This window comes from Palaemon carinicauda, chromosome 12, assembly GCF_036898095.1.
Source record: "Palaemon carinicauda isolate YSFRI2023 chromosome 12, ASM3689809v2, whole genome shotgun sequence".
Taxonomy (NCBI): Eukaryota; Metazoa; Arthropoda; class Malacostraca; order Decapoda; family Palaemonidae; genus Palaemon; species Palaemon carinicauda.
In genome coordinates, this window is record NC_090736.1 from 7,252,190 (window position 1) to 7,269,671 (window position 17,482).

General features: G+C 40.8%; 1 protein-coding gene across 2 annotated transcripts in view; it reads right to left on the bottom strand.

The window, feature by feature from the left end:
* Positions 1–3,664: 3,664 nt before the first annotated feature.
* The window catches only part of LOC137651196 (zinc finger protein 501-like), a 72,515-nt gene continuing 58,697 nt past the window's right edge, over positions 3,665–17,482 (bottom strand). For both annotated transcript variants that reach the window (XM_068384349.1, XM_068384348.1), the window contains exon 2: positions 3,665–13,345. In XM_068384349.1, coding sequence (XP_068240450.1) covers positions 12,137–13,138 — 1,002 coding nt within the window. In that variant the 5' untranslated portion in view covers positions 13,139–13,345 and the 3' untranslated portion in view covers positions 3,665–12,136. The remainder of the gene's footprint in view (positions 13,346–17,482) is intronic.

The following is a 17,482-nucleotide window of genomic DNA, read 5'->3' on the forward strand; positions in this document are numbered from 1 at the left end:
AGTCTTATTGTCCTTGCAAGCTATGGACGATGAGGTTGGGAACCCTCTAGATGTATCTGCGGAGTTGTCAGTTGCCATTACCTGGACTTCCCAGGTCCTATCTAGGGTGGAAGCAGGCTCATGTGTTGATCATATGTTTATATGATTGGTCTCTGGGACAAGTACAATGACAAACTAATGGAAAAATCAACAAAGTATGACAAATTACTATGTATAGTTATTGTACAAAAGATTCAACAGGGTAAGGCAAGACTATTTCTCAGGAAGTACATGAAGCTGTTGAAATCTTAAAATTAAATTCTTGGATCAATCTGTCTGGAAAAGAAAACATTTCTCTACTTGGTTTAACATGGTATGGCAATTCAGCGTCTTATGGCCCTTTGCCAAACATTTGTTTCTTCTCTTTAGGTCGACGATGACTCCCCACAATATTGCAAATTTCTCTGGCGTTGTTAGCACCATTACTATGGCTTGTCCCTGTTTTCAGCTGGAAATGTTTCCAATGACCTGAGTTTTACTGTACATCACATTTTTGTATCTTCGATCCTTTGGTATGGAGGTATATCTGTGTCATTAATTTCTAGAAGGATGGGTCCCCACAGGCCACGAAAGTACAAAAAGATAATGACTGCAATGCACCAAGTGGAACAGTAGTAACATCTACCCTGATAGCTGTATTTTCTTCTCCACTAGTTTTAACTTTCCTAGGGCACTTACGATATTTGAGAAATTTTTCTTTGCAACACTTGCTGGTCCTTCCCTCTCACTTCACAGAATTTTTACTATGCACCTGACTCTTTGACAAATGACTGAAGTTAGAACTTCCCAGCAATATGTTGAGAAAAAAAATACCAACAAACTTTCCATATTTGAAGAAAAATATCATAATTCACACCATCAGAAGCTGCATAAACACCCACTAAGTTCATCAGATGATTTGTACAAGCTACAAATTCTGCTTTTTGATTCATATCCTTGATGCACTTCTGAACACCAGTATGTAGACCAGTCATCAGCCCATCACAGCAGCAATATCATATGCTTGACCTTGGCAATTTTTAACATCAATTCCGTCTCTCTAATTTTTCCAAAATTATCAGTGACGTATTCTTTACGGGTTTACCTTTTGTTTCAGTGAAACCAACAAATGATTCCAAAACCTTCACTTTATCTCCATCAATCATAACATTGCATCATAAAACTTGGGTCCAACACTGAATGTCAACATTCCAGAATAAATACAAGACTGGATAATGTTTCCTGTTTGGCCAGGATAACAATCCTTTAAATACACACGACATAGTTCAATTTACTCAAAATCGAAAAGGTCCTTCAACTGTGAGTAGCATCCCAACATTAAACCCAGCATTATTTCACTACAGCCTATAGAGGCTTATAGCCCACTCCAGACCCCACAGTACCTCCAACATAAAAGTGCTGTCAGGGGCAGCTCACCTCCTCTGGATATGTTACTGGGTCAAACCTTGAGACATGAGTGCCTGGTGCCCCTCACGTTTCTGAAGAGGCATCCGAGGGATTCATTCCCTTACCTGCCATAGCAACCTGAATCCTAAGGTCAGATGTAGAACGAGTGAGCAGAGAGCGCAGTAGAATAATTCCCTCTTAAGTGCAGAGAGAACGGGTGTAAGAAATGAGTTAGCGGCTAGAGTGGATATGAATGTGTTGAGGTGGTTTGGCCATGTTGAGAGAATGGAAAATGGTTGTCTGCTAAAGAAGGTGATGAATGCAAGCGTTGATGGGAGAAGTACAAGAGGAAGGCCAAGGTTTGGGTGGATGGATGGTGTGAAGAAAGCTCTGGGTGATAGGAGGATAGATGTGAGAGAGGCAAGAGAGCGTGCTAGAAATAGGAATGAATGGAGAGCGATTGTGACGCAGTTCCAGTAGGCCCTGCTGCTTCCTCCGGTGCCTAAGATGACCACAGAGGTAGCAGCTGTAGGGGATTCAGCATTATGAAGCTTCATCTGTGGTGGAAATGTGGGAGGTTGGGCTGTGGCACCCTAGCAGTACCAGATGAACTCGGTTGAGTCCCTGGTTAGGCTGAAGGAACGTAGAGAGTAGAGGTCCCCTTTTTGTTTTGTTTCATTGTTGTTGTCGGCTACCCCCCAAAATTGGGGGAAGTGCCTGGGTATATGTATGTATGTAAGTGCAGAGAAGACAAGACCTTCTGTCTTTCTGGGATTTGAGGTGCAGTGAGTAAAGCAGGAGCGCACACTGAAGAAGTTTGAACCCCCTGATGGTACAGCTGTGCTTCTAGCGTATGAGCAAACACTGCAAGTTCATGAGTGCTTTGAACCTTTGATATAGGTGCGAGAGTTTTTTCTTGTTTAGCGCCCACTACAATACCTGCTCATAAGAGTACAATGACATACTAGTCAGAGAGCCAGCACAAGTCATGGGGCCGTGAGCTAAAAGTACGCATTGATGGCAAGCTATAGCGCTAATCCCCCACTCCAGGTGAAGGGATAGAAAGCTGTAACTGGCATGAGCACACACATAGCTGAGCTTGCTTAGGATCATATGTGCCTCCCAGTCAAGGTATAAGACGGATTCTCATACTGGATCTCTAGAACCAGAAGAGCATGCTCACGATCTTCCGGTGCTTCTGAGCTTTCTGTAGAGTTGATAGTACAAGAGAGGGCAACAAGACACATGCTTTTATCAGCCGTCAGTCCCCGATAGGTTGACAAGCTCAGGGGGGAAGCAGGGTAGCCTGCTTTCGTGCTGAGACACTATGCTGCTTAGCATGCATATTTCTCCTGGCAGGAGGATTTGCAGGGGAAACGCTCGACGAGTACCTGCAGTGGAAGTCAAAGGTTCTTGGGGCAAGAGACTAAGGAGATATGCTCCTCTCAGTTCTAGAAAGGGATAAGCTGATGGCATCCTCAACAAGAGAGTAAACACTCTCCTGCTGAATTCCCCCACCCCCAAACCAACACTTACATTAGCCTGTTGTTTGAAGGGAAGCCCTTCAGACCTAAGGGAGACTACAAAACATGTAAGGCATCCTGGATGCTGGACTCTCCTCCCCATGACCAAAAGCACACCCATTTTTAAATTTCTATCATTGAGCATACAATCTTGCTTGACCTCATCGAACACTAAAGAGTTAACAAGGAAAAAGTGGAAAAATTGTCTGTGTTCACAATCCAACTTCAACAAGATCAGGTTACTTATATATACAACCTCAAATATACTTAAATTTCTTGGAGTAAACATAATGCCAACATATCATCTAAATTGTTTGCCAATATGGAGTAAAAAGTGTCACCCACAGTACTATACAAGAAATCAAAATATAATAAAACTTTCACCCACTCGCTCATGCGAGTTCAGAACTCCATGGCTCATGGTCTTCTTTTTCTTTGAATACTTGTTTGTTAACTGCAAATGTCTCAGATCTAGAAGTATCTAGATATCTCAAATTCTAAATGCTTTGTCTGTCTATCAAAACCTGTGCATTTAATAATACAGAAGTGTGAATGGAATCTAAGTGTACAATGCAAAACTAAAATTGTTATAAAAATATTTATTCAATAATAAAATAGGCTACATGTTGAAAATAGAACATCTCAAATTAACAATTATTTGTTATAAGTAAAGAATATTACAACATAACTACTACATATAAATTAGCATGAAAAAAAATAGAAAAAATATTAAGTCAATTTCAAATTTTATGGACACAAAAACATTCCCTTTCCTTAATAGTCAAACTGACAAAAATTACAAATTTGGAAGTAATTAGTAGTTTTCCTAACTATACAAACCTGAGTTCTGTACTTGGATATATTTTATGGCGTCGCTGGAATCTAGCCGTACGATCTTTCGTGAGGTGTCAACGACCCCCTGATAGTTAGCAGGGGGGTGGTTTAGACTGACAGTCCCACTCACACACTCACCCAGTAAGATCCCTAGCTTTCGATTGCAGGCAGGACTTATTGAGGGAGAGGCGATGAGTAAAGAACTCAAGGTTTGTATAGTTAGGAAAAACACAAATTACTCCCAAATTTGCCATTTTTTCCTACACAAATACAAACCATTCGTTCTTCGCTATGGAAACTCGCCCTTAGGTGGGTGGAAGTCCACTTTCCAATTGGCTGGAAACTTGAACTGGGGTACGAGTCTGAGCTCAATAAAATGTAAAGAAGAGTACCCTGATACCTCGTGAACTCTCTGCCTGTTAATGCTGGAGAGTTTGATGGCCTGAGCAACCATGGTGAATGAGATGACATAAGGACTCTTGACTTGACCAGGCAAGAGTAAAGAAAAAATTTCATGCACTTTAACCTAGATATTGCACAATTCACCATCGCAAGGAGATTGGGGACATAACCAAATATACCAAGTATTTCAGACCACAAAATACAAGGACAGGTTGTAATATTTTGGATGCTGTACCCCAAGAGATGGGAAGAGGAAGGAAGGAAAGGCCAGTCATTCTATCCATTCATCCCAGACTAACAATGGATAACGTCTGCCCTCGACCGACTACTACTAGTCCTGTAAGGGAGCTGAAAGGTGTCTCTTGGGGGATGCCTTTCCTGTCTCTCCATTCTTCGCTTCATGCTGACTTTAACTGGGATAAATACCTAGCTTTTTCCACAGGGGATCAGGCTTATCATGAATAACATCGGAGTCTAGATGAGTGACCTGTAGGCGAAGGAAGGCACAAGATCAGAGGACAAGGTGAAGCATGCCCGGAGGCAGTGCTCCTACACCTTCAGTCCAAAGGTGGGGTGAAACTTCCAGGAGTACCAGACACTGAGAGGGGAATGGTCACGGGTTGAACAAAGTTCCTCAATGATTGGGCTGAAGCAGAATTGATAGCAGCCTGCTTAACAGCCTTTACGAACTCAATGAACTAACAAACGAGGGGGCAGCCAAAAAAGCCCTTGGTGAACTATGTTCATATGCGTGCTGATCGCAAAAATTTGCTTCTCCTGGAGAGTGTACCAAAGTAGAAGGAAGAAGAACCTTGTCAGGAACAGAAAGGAGAGAACCAACTTTGCACGATCGAGATTGGCGCGTGCTTCTGTCCCTAGACTAGAGCTTGCTCATTTGCGAGCCAAAGCATTGTGCACTGGCAGGCAAACATTTGTAAGCACTTGCGGATGGTTCGTGAGTTGCCTTACGTGCCCAGGAAAGGGTACATACATTCGGAAGGTGGTAGGCAAGGCAAGGTTGGTTTGACTGAGAATGTGCACTGCCATTGGTTGGGAATATCAGACCACCCTGGCATTTCCCCTGAAGGGTAAGATGCCCAAGGCAAAACGCCGAGGAGTTTAACACTTGCAAGACTCGAAGAGACTCATTGTGCCTTGGAGGCACAGTGGGAAGGGGCTGAGGCTCTAGGAAATCGGAGGCCACGATCACCAGGGCGCTCTGAAGAGCCTACCTCTGAAGAACTAGTGATAGGAGAGGAAGAATTGCAAATTCGCTTATACTGTACCTGTAATGTTGTGGACTGTGGCCAGACGTCTCATGCAGGCTGCCTAGTTTCAGGATACCAACCATGCTTTAACCACACTACATAAAAATGCTGTAGATTCCCGAGAGATCTGATGGTGAACTGGTAAACGCTTACCATATCTAGTTAAGGGCATGGCTTGAGCCTTCAGCCTATCTTAGGAGGCATTTTGTCTGGTATCCGAAGGGTCCTGATCCAGTCACTGAGACTTACAATAGTTCAGGAGTTGTTGATACTAGTCAAACTTTGCTTGATATCTCGTATAGTTCTGATTTCAGTAGTGATGGTAACTTGTTTAGTGTGGCTCCGATAGTCGCATCACATGTTTTGTCTTGAGATCATACAAGTCCCAACAACAAAGGAAAAGCTACAGTCCTATGAGAAGTCTTACTAAGACCAAGCCCATCCTTAAGTCAGCCAGGACTTATGAGAGAAAGAGAGCACTGAATGCTTGGTTATATCCACCAGAAAATTTTGATGAGACTCCTGTGTTGAAAATGGAAACAGTACGAGATCGTGTGGTCCTCCAACTGTGGGAAGACAGTTCCACTGAAATGTGTAAGACCCCAATTTTGACTCCAGAATTGGTGATTATCCCTATGGGGATACAAACTTAAGAGTCATTTATATGGAGTTACTACATATCATATTTCCTATGCCCGTCCAATCAAAATTTTGGTTGATTGCAACATGCTTTGTGCTGGGTAAACGCTGCGCATGCGCAAGGAGGAAGCAGGAGGTTGCTCACCACGTCTCCCATAAATACTGCTAGTCATGAACGGAAGAGGTTGCTCTCTCCGTTGCTCACTATGATCGAGCCTTTTGCATTCATCTTATTTACCCTTTTAATGTTTAGCTCTCTTAACTTATGCTTTTTTTCTTAATTCACGGACATTTGAGTGACTATTTATTAACTTTGAGTTACGAGTGAGTGCTTCTGTCCAGTAAATCTCTGTATTTATGTTTTTAGCCCACGACAGGATAGGGACTATTGTGGCGTCCTTATGAACCGGGCAGACATAGACACACACCCTCTGTGTCCCTCTTGCCTAGACAAGAGATGTTCATGAAAATCTCCATGTAAATAATGTAAGGAGTGAACTCCCTCCCAATGGGAAAGATTTTTTTCTTGTCGCATAAAACTTAACAAGACTTCTACGTTGCAGAGTCGACCCCCACCGTGAGTTAGAGACAAATCTCATTCTATGCAGGGAGAACCTCCCTTCAGTTTTTTCATATTTTTCAATCAGAACAGTGAAAGCATCTCCTCATTCCCAGAGGGACCTTAGAGGTGAGCCTGTCATTTAAAGGTTTAAAGGCAACTCATGAAGGGCAGAGGCAAGGGACAGTGACATTGCCCTATCAAGCTGGACAATGCCCTAGACACCAACTATATATACATATGTTCAGTGCCCATGCCCCTTCTCCACCTAAGCTAGAACCAAGGAGGGCCAAGGCAATGGCTGCTGATGACTCAGTAGGTAGACCTATAGGCTTCCCCAACACCACCATTCTTAGCTCACAAGAATGGTGAGGTTGCAGTGACCAAAGGAACTAACGAGTTTGAGTGAGACTCAAACCTTAGTCTGGCGTTCACCAGTCACGGACGTTACTGCATCGCTAGCCTTGTTGTTAGATCCTGATTACTAGTCTCCAGCTCATATTAATGAGAAAGGCCTCCCTCGTACACCTGGGGGTCTCTCGGCAGAAAACTCCTCTAAAGACTGCCCAGAATGAATAGAGATTAGTCATCTCTCTACTATGAGGGTGGTCGGACCGCTTCGGCTGTGTCCCCCTCACAAGTTTTAACAATGCCTTCATGCTCAAGCAAGCCTCTCCTTCCAAGCCTAATAATGCTGTGAAGATGAGTGTAAATATTCCTGCCCTACCGAGAATTTCTTCGAAGAACCCAGTTAGACCTGAATGTTCACATTAACATACCTGAAGGTGCTGCTGTATCTAAACAGAATGATGTCACTGTTCGTGCCACCTTACCTCAGAATATTCTTCATGTGCAAGACAGGCTTATAACTCATCCCAGGACAGATCACATGCTAGTTTTATACATGGGAACTTTTCTCCAATGCTTCAAGGTTGAGACATCTTTCCTAAAAAGTCCGGGTAGAGGCCTAGATTATGGCCCCACAGACATGATTGACGCGCATAGAATGATCGTCTGCTCAGGGGATTCCCCTTCATATATCTTGAAAGGTGAAGATAGGAAAGAATCCTTTTTACCCTATGGCTACAATGGAACTCCAGTTCGCTTTAAGAGGTAACCTGACTAGGAGGCGTAGACAAGGCCCACGGTGGAGACGAAGCAAAGGCTTTTCAGTCGATAAGTCGTTTGCTTGTAATGTATCAAATCTTGGAAAAGTACATCATTTGGATGGACATGTTGAACGGGAAAGGTTTCTCCAAGCCTACCTCCATCTCCTTAACTCGCCTTAGTGTGGTTACAGGTGGAGAAAGGGAGGACGTTAGAGATGAATTAGGCATTCCTTATAACTTGACAGCTGAATTAATGCTAAACTAACAGGGCCCACCACTGTGAACGCCAGCACCGACCGAATACTGTAGAATTCAACCCTCTCGGAACCTTGTCAGTTTCAGACACCCTAAGCTACAAGGATTAGGAACCTCATGCTTCACCTAAGAAATATGAGTCTTTTTCCTAGAGAACCCTGCCACTGAGGATAACCAGGAGATAGGATTCAGTTGCAAGCACAGACTCTTGAACTCATTTATGGCCTAAAACTCTCAAAAAACTAAAGAGAAGCTAAACCTACTTAACAAGCAGGTTTCAGCCTAGGAGTATTCTCTTAGAGCCTATACGTCCACATGGTTACTACCTCTAGCCTTATCTGAGCAGAGGAATTTATTTGCCACCTTTGGAGCCTTTCAGAGCCCATTACCGTTCCCAGGGAACTTGGCTAACTTAGTGTCATCTGCCCAAACAGAGGATGTATCAGCATTCTCCTCAATTTTTTCAGGCACAGAAATGAACATGGAAATAGCAATGTCTGCAATCTATACGTGTTCATAGCTCAACCTTTAGTCTAGGGCAATATCCCACTATGCAACTAAAGTTCCTCTATGGGGAAACGGTGTCCTGGAAAGACATGACGCAATCTTTATTTATGTGGTGAAAATTTTACAGATGTTTCGTTCTGTGGTATGATATGGTATAGTTACCTATCAGTAAAATAGACAAAATTTACATTAAATCTTCATGTTCTTTTGTGAAGGACTGAGTAACAATTTGTATAAGGACTAGTTTGTGGTGTCACCTAGTTATTTTCATGACAACTATGAAAAATGTGCCGAGTCGTTGAATGATGTTAAACCTCCACTTAATAATAGACTTGACGACTAGCTCAGAAGAGTTGGGTTACAGTGAATTTCAGCTGGTGTGCTTTTAATGTGGGATTGTATTAATCTGGTTGGGTCCTACTGAATTTAGATACTGAAAAGGTACTGTACTTCGGAATATGATTGGTAAAGAAAATTATGATAAAATTTGTTTTTCATACATTATCATGACGTTTCATGTACAGTAATTGTAGTGGAATGCCGTTTATTTTTTTCCTACGACAGGAAAAGAGTTTTTTCTTTAAAATTTGCTGTCAGAAGTAATTTTTTTTTCTTTTTGTAATACATGTTGGTATTTGTTTACTTCAAAGTTTATTTTCATCCTTTTCAAACCTTAATCTATTCCTCAACAGCACTCTACAAATCAAGTAATGAAGAAAACCTTACCTGAGGTTCGAGCTATTTAGCACACCTTACATAACCGTGTGAAATGTAGTACAGCTGTGGTGGGGTCAGCACACTGAGCAACAATTATTGTTTGTGAGCTACATCTGGCTGCAGTCCACAAACCTCTACAGTACATCATTTTTAGTTTTTTTTTGTTTTGAATACTTTCAGACTGAAGTTAGAATATAATCTTACCTAAGTTGCCATCCTTGTTCTAATAAAAAAAGTCCTAGGGAAGCTCTTAAGCTTCAGTGCCTATTTAGCTTTGATTTTTCTTGCCCAGATCTCAGGGGTAATCTACAGCCTCTTCATTTAGTGCAGCTAGTGTGTGGTTGAAATCCTGATAACAGGCAGTCTGGTGCTATGTCCACCTGCAGTCCGCAAACCACTACATAATTTTTGGTGCCCAGACCCCAGAACTTGAGGGGGGACCACTCAAAGGAGAATGCCCTCTTGAGTTGGTGAGAGAAATGTCCATCCTTGTAGGGTAGAGGACTACCAGCTGAGCGAACTCAGAGTACGCACTCGCCACAGGGGTTAAGTGCGTTAGGCTGGGTCTCTGAAATGAACTACTGTAGCCTGCAACTCCTCAGGTGGACAAGGAAATGCAGAGGAAAAATCAGCAGGGGGCATGAGACCGACTAAAAGCCTCAAGTGGCTTGGTGGGGAAGGCCAAGATTGACCTCTGCAGAAGCAGCTGTGCGCTCCTGCAGTGCCCCAAGCTTCAACATCTCCAGCAGCCGTTTGTCCGTTGGGGAACCCAAAAATCCCAAGGAAGGCCAAATATGATGCAAAGCATCAAAAGAAGTCAAACTCTTTCTTCGATAAGCCCCCAGAGGAAGTCGAACGAGACGCAGCAGGAGAGAGAGTGCGAGGCACCAGAGAAAGAAGTCGGGACTTCTTTGACCATGAGGATGACCTCAAGGGAGAAGAATCCCTTTTAGACTTCTTTTTCCTTCACCTGCCATACCGTTCTCACTGGGAAGATGACCACTCCCGACACTCATTGCATAGAGAAGCCTGTGTGCAGGAGCTCCATCTGCATGCAGGGAAAAGCAGGGGGTCCGCCCCAATAGCAGACATAAACATGTAACAAAAGAGGTCTGGTATACCAGGGGAAACCCGCATGCTCACAACTTCTCAAGACCACTCACACCTGTAAAGAGAAAAAGGAAATCGTCAAGTTTTACGGCCAGTTAAGTCAGGGTTAACTGGGGAGTGAGACAGTACATCTTCATTTGACTAAGCCAAAAACATAAGTAACAGGTCCCACTGGGTGAGTGCGCGAGCGCTACCCATGCTAACTAGCAGAGTGTCAAGGACACCTCTTGTTAAAGTTTAAGGCTAGATTCTAGCTCACACTGAAACATATATTCATAGTAAAGTGAATAGTTTGTATTTGTGTAAGAAGAAAATAGAAGTTAAAATACAAAACAATTCAGCATAATAATACAATTGAGTAAAATTTTACTTTGTATCAAGATCATTAAAGAAAGATGCACCAAAGTAACCATGTCCCTCCTCCAGCACATACAGCATAAGAGTTCAGCAGACAAATTCATGTAGAACACTTTTATTTTCTGTTGTTCAAGTATATCCTTTAATCATTTAATTTCCAATCAAATGATGTTCAGGTTTCTGTCAAATGTTCCTAAGCAACAAAAGATGTGAATAAATAGTGAATTAAAGGTACAGTACAATGCAGAGGTGCATGACTAGCTAACAAGAGATGACAGCATCACAAGCAACTGAACATCACCAAGGAAATACAGAAGCTCTCATTCAAACGAACAAATTCTTTTTAGCTTGATCAAAATTTCATTCAACTTGTTGATAAATGTTCCATGAAGAATCATTTGTAAAGGAACTGACTCAATTCCAGTTAATTAAACTAACAAGAGAGTACAACTAGAGCTCAAAAAGTATGAAAATTTAATTTCTTTGTACAGAAACCTCCTTTTCAAAGGACACGACTTTCCCACTTCCTTACAAATTTTCTTTGGCACAAATCTTCATATGCCTTTTCATTTTCAAGGTAAAGGCCATATAACAAACACTGAACTTCCCTTGTGTGAATTCCATAATGTTTAATGAGACTACTTCTTTCAGAAAAGGCTTTATCCCAGACACTGCACTTTAAATGGCTTCTCCCTCTCTTATTACCTTATTAAGTTACAGGTAGTAAGTTGGCCAGGGCAACAGCCACCTGTTGAGATAATTCCCCAAGAGAGTTATTGGGTTCTTTGATTGGCCAGACAGTACAACATTGGATACCTCTCTCTGGTTACGGCTCATTTTTTCTTTGCCTGCACAAACACCGAATAGTCTGGCCTATTCTTTCCACATTCTCCTCTGTCTTCATACACCTGACAACACTGAGATTATCAAAAACCTTTTCTGTACTGTAATCGTTCAGTGGGTACTTTCCTCTTAGCAAGAGTAGAAGAGAGACTTTAGCTGTGGTAAGCAGCTCTTCTGGGAGAAGGATACTCCAAAATCAAGCCATTGTTCTCTAGTCTTGGCTAGTGCCAATGAATATATTTACAGATCTTATTGTGGTGAGCTGTGTAGTGGCCATCTACAAGTAGGGTCTGGCAGGCTGAAACCAGATGACCAACACTCAACTGCTGCATGACAGAACCTACACTGGTCATTTTCTGATATGGCCGACATTTTCTTGAAACTGTTAGGAGGCCTTGGTCTTGTGCTCCTATTATCATCCTATCTACATCAAAACCTAAACTTCCATTCCTTATCCATCTAAACAAATGATCTAAAACGCTAGATGAACAGGGAGAACACCGTGCTAAACTTTTTATCAGTACTTCTTAGAATCATCCTGATCTTCCATTCTGTTTCCACCTTTCCATTCAAAGTTTCTCCTCTCTACTACTGAATTTCTGCCTGGTCTTCCTGGCTATCCTTATTACTGGAGTCTGTTTCAGTATGAATTCTACTATGCTTTTTGAGATTATTGCTTCGAGAAAATGTTTTGTAACAGACACTACACTTGAATGGCTTCTCCCCGGTATGACTAATATAATGCTTTGCGAGATTACTTTTCTCACAAAAAGCTTTGTCACAGACACTGCACTTGAATGGCTTATCCCCAGTATGAATTCTATAATGTTTTGTGAGATTACTACTCTGTAAAAATGCTTTGTCACAGAAACTGCACTTGAATGTATTCCCAGTGTGAATTCTATAATGTCTCATGAGCACAGTCCTCTGAGAAAATGCTTTGTCACAGAAACCGCACTTAAATGGCTTCTCTCCTGTGTGAATTCTCTGATGTATTTTAAGTTGACTTCTATCAGAATATGATTTTTCACAGACACTGCACTTGAACGGCTTCTTCCTAGTGTGAGTTTCATGATGTACTTCAAGATCAACTTCCTTTGAAAATGTTTTGTCACATTCTCTGCATCTGAACTGGATTCCAGTGTGAACAAGTATGTGAGGGTTGGGATTATCTACTACACTACATTGTTTTTCATAATTTCCCCTTTCTCTTCCCTTTACTTTGCCCTCTTTTCTTCTACTGGATCCCAACTGTATGCCACATTCCTCTTTCACAGCTGGCTTTACACTCTCCTCTTTCTCTCTGTTGACTTCCATATTGCTGATTTGTAAATCATCCTCATTTAGTGATGCACCCGAGTCAAAAGAATATTTCACGTTGCCTTCGCTTGACTCAAAAGTATCTGGCTCTGCTTTGAATTCCATTTTTGGATCCATGAAAAGAGAGCAATCAACAAAGATCCCAACACTTTCAAAATCATTATTTTCCAACTTCACTGTAGTGTGTGAAAAGGAATCGTCAATTTCACTTTTTACTGAAGATTCTGATGACTCGGACTTAATCACCGTCTCCCTATCACAAGATGACATCTTCACTATTTTCTTCAACAGCCAATAATATAAAGTTAACACTCAACTTTAACACAAAACTTCCTATTCTTTACATCAGTCTTACAACATGAACCAACACAGCCCGTTCTTCATTAACCTCAGTTCTGTATCTCCTCCAAATAACTTCAGTAGTTTACACAATCTTTTCAGAAGAGTTAGATGATTATTTCATTTGGGATGAAAAGTCTGAAATAATAGAGAACAACCATCATTGGAGTAGGACAAGATGAAAATGTTAGAGCTTCTGAAATAAAATTAAAATTTCTTTAAAGTAAAATAGTTTTATTTAAGTAATTTGAATGTTTGCTATCCATACAAACCTGAGTCCTTTAATTAGGGTGACTACTTCAGCACATGCTAGTATTGGTTGTTGAAATAGCACTGGAGGGGATGGGTAGCGAGAAGCCCAGTCCCCTTCCAGACGGCTCACAACTCACTTTTGATACTTAGCCCAGGATTTAGAAAGGTGATTTAAGGAGGTAATTTAGAATAAAAGACAAATTACTCTTAAAAAAATTTTATTTGTTCCTAAGTATTATAATAAAACCTCGTCCTTTAATTAGGGAGACTCACCGATTAGAGGACTGGAAGACCCCTTGGAACCAGATATGGAAGGTTCTGTAATTTCCCTGGAATTGTTCCAGGCTTGATCTGTGGAAAAGCAAAGAGAGGCCACTATTACCCCCTGTTTATCATAAGGATGAGAAAGTGATAGCCCCTGAGTCGTCCATGAACTGTATCATACCATGTGAAGAGAAATCATACCCCTGGAGGGACGTCAGTAAGAATCACATACCAAATACAGTATAAGAATAATGTGTTGGTAGAGATTCATCATATCACAGCTCGCATGGAGGATGGAGAGATACTTCTTTGGATACAAAGAATGGTGCTCTTAAGTGCAACCTTACCAACACCTGGTCCGACCAGCATGTAACACCTCGATTACCGACTCCAAGAGAGAGGTAGAGGAATGAAGAAGAGCCACTTATACTACCTTTCATACCCGATTTATGTTGAAACGCTGCTAGAGACGAGATGCATCCATGTCTTGTGGGAGCTGGGTGTATAACTGCTTAAGCAGCCACTACAGGTCCAAGCCTTGGCGGAATACGGTAATGGAAGGAGGCGCCCCGCATAGGTCACACCACTCGGTGAAGTGAATCCAGTTGACTGCAGGGTAGCAACGCCCAGGAAGGGACAAAGACATCAAACCATAAGGATTAATAGGAATGCTTCTGTTATTTTCCCATGCATATTTTCATAATGAGCCTTTCAATGGCATAAAAGGAGGCTAAAGGGGATTGACATTTTATTATTGTTACAAAAATGTGGTTAATCCTTTTCTTATACATAATACCTAATCTTTAATACTTCGAAATATAATATTATTATTATTATTATTTTATTATTATAACTAGATAAGCTATGACCCTAGTTGAAAAAGCAAGATGCTATAAGCCTAATTGCTCCAACGGGGGAAAACATTTTCATTATCTTATATCATAATCTTCTCCTACGCCTATTGACGCAAAGGGCCTCGGTTAGATTTAGCCAGTGGTCTCTATCTTGAGCTTTTACATAAATACTTCTCCAGTCATCATCTACTCTGCGCTTCATAGTCCTCAGCCATATAGTCCTGGGTCTTTCTATTCTTTTAGTGCCTTGTGGAGCCCAGTTGAAAGTTTCGTGAGCTAATTTCTCTTGGGGAGTGAGAAGTGCATGCCCACACTATCTCTATATACCCCTCACCATGATCTCAATCACATATAGCTTTCAAGTAATCTCTTATAGTTCCATTTCTAACCCTGTCCTGCCACTTAACTCCCAATATTCTTATGAGGGCTTTGTTCTCAAATCTACTAAATCTGTTGGATAGGATTTCATTGTTAAACCATGATGCATATCCATACAGTAACACAGACCTAACTAAACTGATATATAGCCTGATTTTTATATGAAATTTCAATAAATTTGATTTCCAAACTTTACTTAACCTAACTATTGCCTGATTTGCTTTTGTCAATCTTTCATTAAACTCAAATTCTAAAGATCATGTAATTGAGATCATAGTTCCTAAATATTTAAATGATTCCACCTCATTAATCCTTTCTCTATTTCATCATCATTCTTATCTCTGCCTTTCTTCTATTTATCTTGAACCCAACTTCATGTGATATTTCATGCATTCTGGTAAACAAGACTTGCAAGTCGGGTGGTGTTCTGCTAATAAGGATAGCATACTCTACGTCAGCTAATTTCCTGTTACCAATCCAGTCTAATCCTTCTCTACCATCTCCAACTGTTCTACGCATTACAAAATCCACGAGGAGGATAAGCAACATAAGTGACAACACATTCCCTTGGATTACTCCACTGTTCACTGGAAATTTGTTTGATAGGATTCCACTAACATTATCTTTGCATTTGCTATGCTCATGAACAGACTTAATTAAATCTACATAATTGAGAGGAACTCCTTAATAATGCAGGACTTTCCACAAAATTGGCTGGTGCACACTATCAAAGGCTTTTTCATAGACCACAAATGCCATCAAAAGTGGAATCCTATATTCTGCACATTGCTATTCCACGTGTCTTATAATGAAAATTTAGTCAGTACAAATTCTACCTTTTCTAAATCCTGCTAGTTCATCTGTCAGCTTCTCATCAGTCTTTTTCTCTAGTCTTTTCAGAATGAGAATACTGTACTATATATTTTCATGATAACAGACGTAAGTGTGATGGCTCTGTAATTATTGCAATCAGTCAGATCTCCTTTTTTTGCCATTTTCACCAACACTCCTAGCTCCCATTCATCAGGCTTTGCCTCTTCATGCCAAATTCTACAAAATAATCTTGTAAGTAAACTAGAAGTTACTTCATTCTCAGCCAATATCATCTCGGCAGTTATTCCATCGTAACCAGGGGCTTTCTATCTCTTGAGTTTTTTAATGAGAGCTTTAACTTACATACATAATTATAACCTATAACTGACCCCACTTTAAAGGTAGTCCATTTATATAAGCTAATTCTTTAGTCCGTATTACAGTAATGTATTTGCATATGATATTTTATCAATAGGTATTACTGACTGCTAAAATTAATTAGTCTAGTATATAACTGGTGACTCTTTACTCCAACCTGTGTGGTCAAGTTTAGCAGTAACCTGCTTACTAGCATAATTATCTCACTTGTAAATATTTTTCAGCTATTACATTAATCAATAAGTGCAAGTGATTGTCCAATGGTTGTGTATCATACATGTGATAATTGAATTAGAAAATATTGTTTCGCCTCTGTAAGCTACCGATGCCGAACTTTACTCGATTAAGGAAGTTCACTCTCCCCAGTACTTTGTCGCAGGACAACGTCTCCATGTGTTTTTTACAAGTACTGTATTGCATATCAATTACATCATTCGATGGATAAAGCAATTTTCCTTTTCCAATATTTTTCTGAATTCTGCCTTTAAGTCCCTTGGCATTTAGATTTTGAGAATTCAACATGTTATTTTGATAATAAAATAAATTTTTGAATATACTTACCCAGTGATTATAATAGCTGCAACTCTGTTGCTCGACAGAAAAACTCTACGGAAAAATTCGCCAGCGATCGCTACACAGGTAGGGGGTGTACTCAACAGCGCCATCTGTCGTTCAGATACCCAGTACTCATTGTAAACAAAGAACTCAATTTTCTCCTCGGTCCACTGTGTCTCTATTGGGGAGGAAGGGAGGGTCCTTTAATTTATAATCACCGGGTAAGTATATTCAAAAATTTATTTTATTATCAAAATAACATTTTTCAATATTTAACTTAGCCGGTGATTATAATAGCTGATTCACACCCAGGGGGGTGGGTAGAGACCAGCAAAATATGTTTACATCATATGAGCTAAGAATTTTTATTTCATTTTAGAAGTTATCAAAATAACTAAACAAAATAAATAGGTACCTGGTAAGGAAGTCGACTTGAACAATTACTCTGCCTTTTTAAGTACGTCTTCCTTACGGAGCCTCGCGATCCTCTTAGGATGCTGAGCGACCCCTAGGAGCTGAAGTATCAAGGGTTGCAACCCATACAACAGGACCTCATCAAAACCTCTAATCTAGGCGCTTCTCAAGAAATGACTTTGACCACCCGCCAAATCAACTAGGATGCGAAAGGCTTCTTAGCCTTCCGGACAACCCAAAAACAACAATAAAAACATTTCAAGAGAAAGATTAAAAAGGTTATGGAATTAGGGAATTGTAGTGGTTGAGCCCTCACCCACTACTGCACTCGCTGCTACGAATGGTCCCAGAGTGTAGCAGTTCTCGT